The following is a 9,080-nucleotide window of genomic DNA, read 5'->3' as shown; positions in this document are numbered from 1 at the left end:
TGGCGAGGCTCTTTCTCGCTCGTCAAGGACAGAAAAATTGCCGCAGAGCTGAATATTTGTTTGGTGCACAAGGAAACCGCCACCAAAGTGTTTTTGTTTTTAATTATTGAGTGTTGTTCGGCGCAAGTGCCGAGTGTAGCAGGGAAAGGCAACTAATTAAGTGCTGACTGAGAGTGTTTGGGGTGTATGCACGCCGGAGAGAGACTGAGAGGGTCGCATCTGACCAGCCGGGTTCCTCGTTGTCTTTATTGGTTGTGTTGTGTGTATGTGTGCCCGCCTGCTCTGCTCCCTGCTTCTCTGAAAGAAGAGTGATTAGAGAGTGACTCAGAAGACTCCAAATTGTTCAGCAAGGGTTTTCAGAAGATTTCTTGGCAAACGAGATGGGCACCGGGAGTGGCAATATTGCTCCCGGAAACGATCCCGTCGTGGTGCCCCAACTGGGGAGTGAAAATGGCAGCGGGGTGAAGTGGAGGCGCACGAGCTCCGGAATGGGTGCCCTGCGTTGTTTCACAAACATAATTCCCTATGGCGGTCTCTTGTCGACGACGTTTAACCTTGCGAGCGCCACGCTTGGTGGCGGGGTGATCAGCCTGGCCGCGGGCTTTCAGATGAGTGGTGTCGCCTTCTCCATCATCCTTCTTGTCCTGGTGACGGTGTGCACTGTCTATTCGGTCGGCCTGATGATGCAGGCTGTGGAGATGACCGGCTATAATTCATACGCGGAGCTCTCAAAGAAACTGTTTGGCCGGGGGTGGGACCACTTCACGGTGGTTCTCACGTGGTTGTTCACCTTTGGCACCTGTGTGGGATATGTCATAGCCATTGGCCGTCTCCTTGAGCCCGTGCTGTCCGATCCGTCCCTGCCGGAGTTTTGGCGCTCCGAGGCTGGCAATCGCGCGGTGACAAGTGCAATCTGGTTTGTGGGCATGTTCTCGTTGTCACTGCCGAAGGAGATTAACTCCCTGCGCTACGCCTCTGCTGTCGGGGTAATTTGCATCTACTATTTTATTGCCTGCATCGTTGTGCACTCTGTTCAGCATGGATTTAGAGGCGGAAAACTTCGTGATGATGTCGCCATGTTCAAGTCGGGCAACGGGGCAATCGAAGGCCTTTCCATCTTCATGTTCTCGTACCTGTGCCACATGAATTGCTTCTCCATCTTTGGAGAAATGCGCAAGCCGAGCGCGAGGCGCATGACGCTCCACACAGCCTGCAGCATGTCTTTGTGTTGCATTGCGTACATTGTTGCCGGCTTTTTTGGTTACGCCGACTTTGGGGACGAGGTGACGGACACTGTTCTCGTGTTTTATGATGTCCGACGTGATGTGTTGATGGCCATTGCATACGCAGGAATTGTATTGAAGCTTTGCGTTGGTTTTGCGCTGTGCATGCAGCCCGCTCGCGATTGCTGCTATTACATCATTGGATGGGATGTGGCCACGATCCCTGCATGGAGAAATTGCCTTTTCTGTGGAGTTATGGCTCTCTGCGCACTGCTGCTCGGGCTCTTTATTCCCGTGCTGAACACCGTCTTTGGGCTGCTGGGCAGTTTCTGTGGCGGCACTCTCGGCTTCTGCCTGCCGGCGCTATACCGTATGTATTGTGGGAACTGGAGTCTGGGCACCGTGGGAATCGTGAATTATGTTTGCACGTACCTTCTCCTCATGGCTGGTGTGGTTGCGGTTGTCTTTGGCACAGGGGCCAGCCTGTATGGTGTGGTTCGGTAATGAGTTGACACCTGTTTTGTGGAGAATGACTAAGGAATCGTAGTGTTTATTTATATTTTTTAGGTTCAAGGGACAAAAATGTTAATTAATATTTTTTTTTTCTTCGTGTGTGTGTGTGTGGATGTGTTAAGGGGGGGTTTTGTTGGGGTTTTTTTTGTGTGTGTGAGCTGCTGAGTATATGAGTATTTCCTTTATGAAGAGGCTTTACACTTTTTTTAGTGGTTTTTATGAACGGTTTATGTATGGATGTATATTTATTTTGTTTTTTTTTATTTGCTTTGTATGTGATTTCATATTGCTGATGTCCTTCTTTTTTTTTTTTTTTTTTGTTTTTTTGTTTTTTTGTTTTTGTTTTGTTTTGTTTTGTTTGTTTTTATATGTGAGCGCGTGTGGGTGATGTTCGATGGCTAATGTTTTTGTTGTTGTTGTTTTTGTTTTGAGGGGGTTTTGTTTTTTTTTAGTGCTGCGTGCGCTGAGGAGGAGACGGAGTGGAAGGGGGTTCATTTTTGTTTGTTTCTTTGAGTTGGCGCACGTGAAACCGCCTATGACCTCCCGCCGTCACCTCCCCACATACGCCCCTGCTGGAATGTGCCCAGCGGGGCGCATAAATGGAAATAACAAGAGATACAATTTAAGAAGAGAAAAAAGGGAAATAAAATGAAATGAGGTGTGGAGAAAATAAATATAACAATGAAAACAACAAGAGATATTATTTTTGTTTTTGTTTTTGTTTTTTTGTTTTGTTTTGTTTTGTTTTGTTTTTTACTTCTCTTCCTGGATCACTGTGGAGAGCCTTGTGAATGGGCAGCCGTTGTGTATTCCGGCATGGTCTTTTTGTTGCTGTTGTCGTCGGCCACTGCGGGACCGAAGATTTTCGTAATGACATCCCCCCCAACCCCCTGCCACCACAACCGCCAGAGAATCCCCCACAATGAACGGAGTCGTGGTTCTTTTAGCACACAGCCGGGAATTGTTGGTGTATATGAACTCATTGGATGGGTATGTATGTTTGAAGGAGTGAGTGGTGGCAGCACCCCCCACACCCCGCCATGTGTTCTGAATTGTGTGCAGTTTGTGGGACTCTCTGTTTTGTCTTTTCTGGACAATAATGAGAGAAGGGAGGGGAGGGGAGGGAGGGAGGGGGTGCAGCGAATAAATATTCCTTTTGTTTGTTTGTTTGAGCCTGGCTGTTGCATTATGCATTTAATGTGTATCGATGCTAACCTTCTTGGGTATTTAGTAAATTTATACATCTATCTATCTATTTCTATCTTTCTCTATTCCTTTCTCCCTCCCTTTTCTGCTGTGTGGAGCTTTTTTTCATTCTTTACTTCCTTCCGTTGATTGAAATGATGGGTTTATTCGTTAATAAGATGAAACATCTTTTGTGGTGGGTATGAACTCGCATTGTCACTTTTATTTATCCTCCTTCGTATGTGCTACATGATTGTCGTTGCTTTCTTTCTCTTGTTGTTTCTCTTGACAGTCTGTTGCTGCCGGTATTGGTGGTGGTGGTGGTGGAAGGGAGTTTCATTCAATAGGCCAAAGCACAGGGTGTTTGGGAAGTGGAGAGTTGTGTTGTTTTTTTTATTTCTGATGTTCCGGCGGTGTTGTCGATGTCATCGCCATCCCTATGCAATTGATGTGAAGGATCTGGAGGCGGCCAAGCATTCGGAGGCGAAACGGACACAAGTGAACTTCAGATACGTTCTTGTCATGAGCGCGAGGCGTGCGTGGATGAGGGCCAAGTGGAGTTATGACTTTTTTTTTCCGTCGGCTGGAAAGGGTGGGCCTTCGCGGTGAAATGGCGCCTTTTATTTCCAGTTTTTGTTTGTTTGTTTGTGTTTTTTTTTTTTGCCCTTTTCTGCCGAGGATGAGGCTCGCTGTGTGTAAGAGGGCCAGATGTTCTCTTGGGGTTTTTTTCATGTCCTGCCGCCGTCGCTGCTGCTGCTGCTGCTCCCTGCAAATTTCTTTTTTGTGAGTGTGTTTTTTCATTTCTGTCTCCTTCTCTTGTCTGTGTGCCTCACCAGCTGAAGAGGATGCTTGACAAAATTAAGACATTCGTCTCTCGTCAGGCGGGGCAAAAGGCAAGGAATGTCCTCGTCAGTTCGTCCGGTGCCCCGCCTTCCTTAAAAGAGGCCTTTGATCGGGCAATGCAGATGACAAACACCTTATTCGAGGAGCGGGAGTGGCAGTGCCCCTGTGGACATAAATTTCGCGCCTCGGGTGAGTGGGTGGCGACGCTTCCCATCTACTGCGAGGTCCCGTCGTGCCCGAACCCGAAGTATTACGTAGATGGACCAGGCCGGGCTCTCCTAGAGGCGAACCCATCCGGAGTGAAACTGCAGGAAGTAAAAGATGCTCCTTCTTTACCCGCCTCGTCGTCATCTCGAGGCGTTGGAGCACGTTTCCACAACCGACCGAAGTAAGTAGGCCCCTTTAGCGGCTTTCCAGAGGCGAGGAGTGGTATTCCTTCCACAAGGAGGACGCACCGCAGGAGGATACGGTGTTAGTTTTTTATTCCTTCCGTTTTTTTTTTGCTAGTTTGTTTGACGTTGTGTGGATTTTGATTGTGTCGTGTAATGTATGTGTGTGTGGGTCGGTTGATTGTTGGGTGGTCTTATTAGGACTGGTATTTATTGTCATTGTGCACATCCACCGTGTTTGCTCCACCATTGCGGTTTTCTTGTCCTACGGTTTGTGTGGATACCCGGTCTTTTCATGACGTATGCTCGAGAGGGGGTGGAGCCGAGGAGATTGTGGGCATCGTGTACAGAAGGGGGGCCGCAGGATGAAAAACGGGTTTTCGGCCCGCAGCTCTGAAAGAAGGGAAGAAATTTATTTAAAAAAAAAAATAATAATAATAAAGAAAAAGTTATATAATTCGGAGAGAATCAATTTTTTTCTACCAGAAAAAAAGAAATAAAAGTTTTTATTTTTTCTTCTTGTTGTTGTTATTTTGTCTTCTCTTTGAATTCTCATTCATGGCGGGGAAGTTGGGAAGGGGGGGGGGGACGGCATGAATGACATGTTCTTCCATTGCCGGTGATGTTTGGCGGGTTTACTGCAACATGGGGGGACATGTGCAGGAGGAGCGAACCCGCTCCTGAAGGGGACTGCCTGAACAAAATCCTTCGATTTATTCATTTTTCCCTCGGCCACAGTCAAGTCGCCCCCTGCCGTTATCGGATGCATTCTGTGAAGGAGAAGCTGAGAGAGAGAGAAGGAGAAAAAAAAAAAAATAGCTGACATTGCGTTGGAGCCGTCTTCCGCCAATTTATTTTTGTCTTTGTGTCCTTTTTGTTTTGTTTTGTATCGGCCGATGTTTGAGGCTCATGCATGCATGCGGCCTGTCCTCTTATTCCTCTTCCCCGCCCTATTTTCTCTCTCTCCCTCTCTCTCCCTCTCTCTCTCTGAAGGTGCCTCTACTTTAAAGGTCGGGTGTGTCAACGAAATTTTTTGAATGGCGAGTAAAATCGAAGGGTGGCGGTGCGCTGCTCGGCTTCCGGAAAAAATTGTGTGGCCCTCACTTCTAGTTGGAAATGCGCTTTTCTTAGCGCCACCGACACGGATAAAACGAGTTTCTTCACAGTAGTCTCAAGTTACGATACGCCTGTCGTGTCCAATGCGGCTATATTTGAATTGCACCTCTCTGGTGCTTTGCAGGAAAACTTTTTGGACCGTCTTGCTTGTGAATGCATGGGAGTTTGTCGTGAGTTTGCGTTTTTTTTTTTTGTTTTTCTTTTTTGTTTCCTTGTTATTTGGCGTCCAAAAGATGTGATTGCAATACCCAAAGCATTTTTGTGTGGAGTCCCGGTACTGTTGCTGTGAATGCTGCGTTGGATGCGGTAGTGGGGCGTGCCAGAGCGCCAGTGGCCCTCACAAAAAAAAAAAAAAAAAAAAGGAGGGGTTTGTTGGTTCACATGAAAGCGCATCTCTTAAAAGGGAGAGAGAGAGAGAGAGAGAGAGAGAGATGGAGAAATCGGGTGATTAATTTGAGCCCTGTCTGAAGGAGGAACATGTCATTACAACCGTGTGTGTCATGACTTCGGTAAACTGTTGTTTTTTTTTTTTATTTCTTTTCTCTCTATGCATATTCATGTCTTCTTTTCACTTTTATAGGGGCAATAGGGAGAAAAGAAAATGTCTGGCTGCGATGTCTCCATTAAGGATGCTGACGCTGAGGTACTCCGGCTTATAAGCGCAAAGGTGGACTCATTGCTGATTTTATGTGAAACGGATAGCGAATTGCGGAATTACGCTTTGAAGTTTAAATTGGAGCAAGCGGTTGATAAAACTGCGTTTCAAGCCAAGCGTGAGGAGGGTGAGGAGATGCTTCATTTTCAGCGGGTCCTGCAAAGAATGGCTGACCTCGCACTAAGCATTGCACCCCATATAGTACGCCGTACAGGGAAACATCTGAAGGCTAAGTACGCCTCTGGGAATGATAAGACTTGTAGTGAAGCATCTAGCACTTGTGCGGAGTTTATGGATACGGATAGTATTCCACGAAACAGCAGTGTAGAGGAGTTTCGTGATGGGTCTGAGGCGTGGCTGGAAACGGGGGCGCACTTGTCCCATGTTGCCGTGGAGTTGCTCTGTCTTATTTTGGTGAGTCACCCCCGGTTGGTAAAAGCCCTTCAAATGTATTTGATGGAACGTGATGTATTGAGTTACATTGAGGACGCCCTGAGCATTCCACGTGAACACGAAATTGCATTTTTTCAAGAAGGATACAGAACAGAACATATGCGTCTGATGGCGAATCTTACCCTTGACAATGTTGAAGCCTGTTCGTTCATTGTAAGCAATTCGGCACTTCTCGCAGCAGTTCTCACGAGTACGCGGTTTGATGAGGAAAACCCTGGCATGGTGGAATGGGCTGAGTTCTGCATCCGTAATCTCTGCTGCTGCACAAAAGAGGCACATGAAAAGATACGTCGACTAATGCCTGTAGGTATATCGGACGAAAGCAAGGAGCTACTGTCTTCGGGCAGGGTGGACTGCCATTTAAATTCTGAAGGAAAACTCGTTCTCAGTAATCCATGCACAACAACGGAATAGTTGCGTCCCATATTTGTGTCTGCTTCTTCTTTTTTTTTTTTTTTTTTTCTTCTTTTTCGCCTTTTTGTGGAGAAGGAGAAGGGTGGGGTGGTGAGCGAGCGAGCATGAGTGGTGTTGACCTCTCTGACTCCATACCAATTCTCCGGGGGAGGGGGGGGGGGAGGGAGTTATAATTTTTGTTGGACCCTCATTCTGTTGTTGTTGTTTTTTTTTTTTTTAAATATATTATTATTATTATTATTATTATTATTCCTTCTTTTTTTTTTTTTTTTTCCAATGCTGTTCTCCTTTACTGTTCAATACATAAATATAAATATATATATATATTACGGGCTTTTATTAGGAGGTCTCCCTGTACAAGTGGCATGTGTTTTATGCCGTGAGGGTTTGTGTGTGTATGGGTTCTCTTTCTCTCCTTTCTTCCTATAATCTTTCTTCTCCTTCTTCTTCTTCTTACTTGAATTCTTCTGTCCCTCTTCATGTGTGTGTGTGTGTGGAGGGCGGAAATGGGTGTTGGCTTATTGCCCGTGTGGCTGTAGTTGTATACTCCTGCTCCATGCATTTTATTCTTTTTTTTTTTTGTTTGCTTTCTCCATCCAACAGTGCGGCCGGATGCCGCCGCCGAAGAAATCGGTGGCGTTGCGTCACCGAGCGCACATGATTGCCTCCTCTGTCGAAGACCAGGAGGCGGCGCTCATGGAATGGCGGGCAAGGGCACAGCAGGGCAAAGAGACGCTGCAGCGCATTCGCTCCAAAATGGACGCCCATAAAAAATCAGCGGAAACGACAAAACGTGGAGGACGATGGTTGGCGGAGTGGACTTCTCTCCAGCGGGAGGCCGTATCGCGCGACCTGGAGCTGAGTAAGGCTTACGCCTCATGTGCGCACTTGTTGCCGCAGTCACTCAGAAACAAGCTGGCGGAGCAGGAGGAGCAAAAAAATGAACTCTTAGGCTATCTGAGTGAACGTGTCACGCGTATACGGAAGGAACTTGAGCAACTGCACAAGCAGAAAAACCAGCCGTCTCAAGAAGCGCTGCGGACACTCTCAGAAAGCATCTCAGCGTTGCGGAAGGAGCTTCTGGAGAAGAAGGTGACAGACGTAGAGGCGGAAAAGATGATATGCGGGGAGGCGAACGGGGAGACGGACCAGCAGAGCCCAATGGAGACACTTCAGAGGTTGATCCAGTCAACGATGAAGACATTTGACGGGATTTGCGAGTCCATCGATGGCAAGATAAATGCTGCTCTGGTGGAGACGTACCGGAATGCCCTGCAAACAGAAGGGGAAAACACCACGTCTCAAGCGGCGGCATGCACCGACAGGAGGGTCGGGACGGTATTGCAGTCCCAAAATGATTTGCGCACTGTGTCATTGATATTAAAAACGTACGACAGCGAAGTGGAGTCCGGCACTACCGCCGCTGCAATCTCGGAGGAGTTATACGACCGCGTACAGCGGGCTCTTCCGCACCTCTCGAAGATGTCGGCGAGACGCGTCGTAGATGAGGCACTTCGGCAGAAACGAGGACGAGTGTACATGCGCTCAGTCACACTTCAGTACAAGAAACGGACTACGGAACTTCTGGAGTCGTTTAAGAAGGCTGTGATGGCGGAAGAGGAGATCATGAAGATGCGGAACGCCATAAGTGAAGAGGCGAGGATGCGTGAGGAACGTCAACAGAAGACTCAAGAAGAGCTGGAGAGGCTCCGTATAGCCCGTGAGGCGAAGGACGCATCACGCCGTGCCGAGGAAGAGGCTAAAAAAATGGAGGAGGATGAAAAGCATCAGAAGCTACTTTGCATTCGCGAGGCGGAGTTTCAGGAGCGTCTACGGCGATTGAGGGAGTACCAGGAAGAGCAGCGCGAGCTCCAAGAGAAGGAGCGTGTTGTCCAGCAGGCGCTGGCGGAGGAGAATGCACTGAAGAAGGCCATTCAAAAGGATCACAACGCAAAACGCGTGGAGGAAAGAAAGAAGGAATACGAAGAAAAGTGTCGCTTACGCAAGAAGCATCAAGAAGAAATGGAAGAATTACGCAAGGCGCACCAACGAACATTGGAGACGTTTTTTAAAGGCATTGAGAGGCGTCTGGGGGTGACGTATGATGCCGAAAGAGTTCTGCAGCCTACCACCTCTAGTCAACAGAGTGTGCCCTTTGTTTCATTCTCGGAAGCTTCGCAGTTCAATGTGCACGGGTACACGGTGGACGATATCATGAAAGACCCACGGTTCCGTCTTCAACTTGCCTTGATGGAGGCGGGATTACACCAGACACCATACGGGAGAGAA

At 47.7% G+C, this 9,080-nt stretch overlaps 4 protein-coding genes across 4 annotated transcripts, besides 17 other annotated features; all 4 read left to right on the top strand.

Annotated features, from left to right (window-relative positions):
- Positions 1-1,594: a sequence feature (areas not merged during assembly with more than two copies in the genome that could not be assigned to a particular haplotype).
- Positions 381-1,727, top strand: Tc00.1047053511411.30 (amino acid transporter, putative; the record flags this gene model as incomplete). The annotated part of the gene is made up of 1 exon (XM_800724.1): positions 381-1,727. One exon carries the CDS (start codon positions 381-383, stop codon positions 1,725-1,727), a length of 1,347 nt encoding a protein of 448 aa, XP_805817.1.
- Positions 1,595-2,132: a sequence feature (haploid, non-Esmeraldo-like haplotype).
- Positions 2,035-2,102: a microsatellite.
- Positions 2,133-3,422: a sequence feature (haploid, Esmeraldo-like haplotype).
- Positions 2,441-2,489: a microsatellite.
- Positions 2,840-2,871: a sequence feature (C-rich).
- Positions 3,423-9,080: a sequence feature (heterozygous, Esmeraldo-like haplotype).
- Positions 3,767-4,156, top strand: Tc00.1047053511411.24 (hypothetical protein, conserved; the record flags this gene model as incomplete). Its single annotated transcript, XM_800727.1, has 1 exon — positions 3,767-4,156. The coding sequence occupies one exon, from the start codon at positions 3,767-3,769 to the stop codon at positions 4,154-4,156; it is 390 nt and encodes a 129-aa protein (XP_805820.1).
- Positions 4,562-4,612: a sequence feature (AT_rich).
- Positions 5,110-5,142: a microsatellite.
- Positions 5,451-5,490: a sequence feature (A-rich).
- Positions 5,611-5,630: a microsatellite.
- Positions 5,671-5,701: a microsatellite.
- Tc00.1047053511411.16 (hypothetical protein, conserved) lies at positions 5,871-6,791 on the top strand (the record flags this gene model as incomplete). The annotated part of the gene is made up of 1 exon (XM_800726.1): positions 5,871-6,791. The coding sequence occupies one exon, from the start codon at positions 5,871-5,873 to the stop codon at positions 6,789-6,791; it is 921 nt and encodes a 306-aa protein (XP_805819.1).
- Positions 6,815-6,848: a microsatellite.
- Positions 7,015-7,042: a microsatellite.
- Positions 7,043-7,064: a microsatellite.
- Positions 7,095-7,120: a sequence feature (AT_rich).
- Positions 7,224-7,246: a microsatellite.
- Positions 7,404-9,080, top strand: Tc00.1047053511411.8 (hypothetical protein, conserved; the record flags this gene model as incomplete). The annotated part of the gene is made up of 1 exon (XM_800725.1): positions 7,404-9,080. A coding segment is annotated over one exon (1,677 nt), but the record flags the coding sequence as incomplete, so codon positions are not given.

This window comes from Trypanosoma cruzi, genomic scaffold, assembly GCF_000209065.1.
Source record: "Trypanosoma cruzi strain CL Brener 1047053517115 genomic scaffold, whole genome shotgun sequence".
Classification (NCBI taxonomy): Eukaryota; Euglenozoa; class Kinetoplastea; order Trypanosomatida; family Trypanosomatidae; genus Trypanosoma; species Trypanosoma cruzi.
Note: the sequence above shows the minus strand (reverse complement) of the source record. Positions and strands in the feature narration are given on the sequence as shown.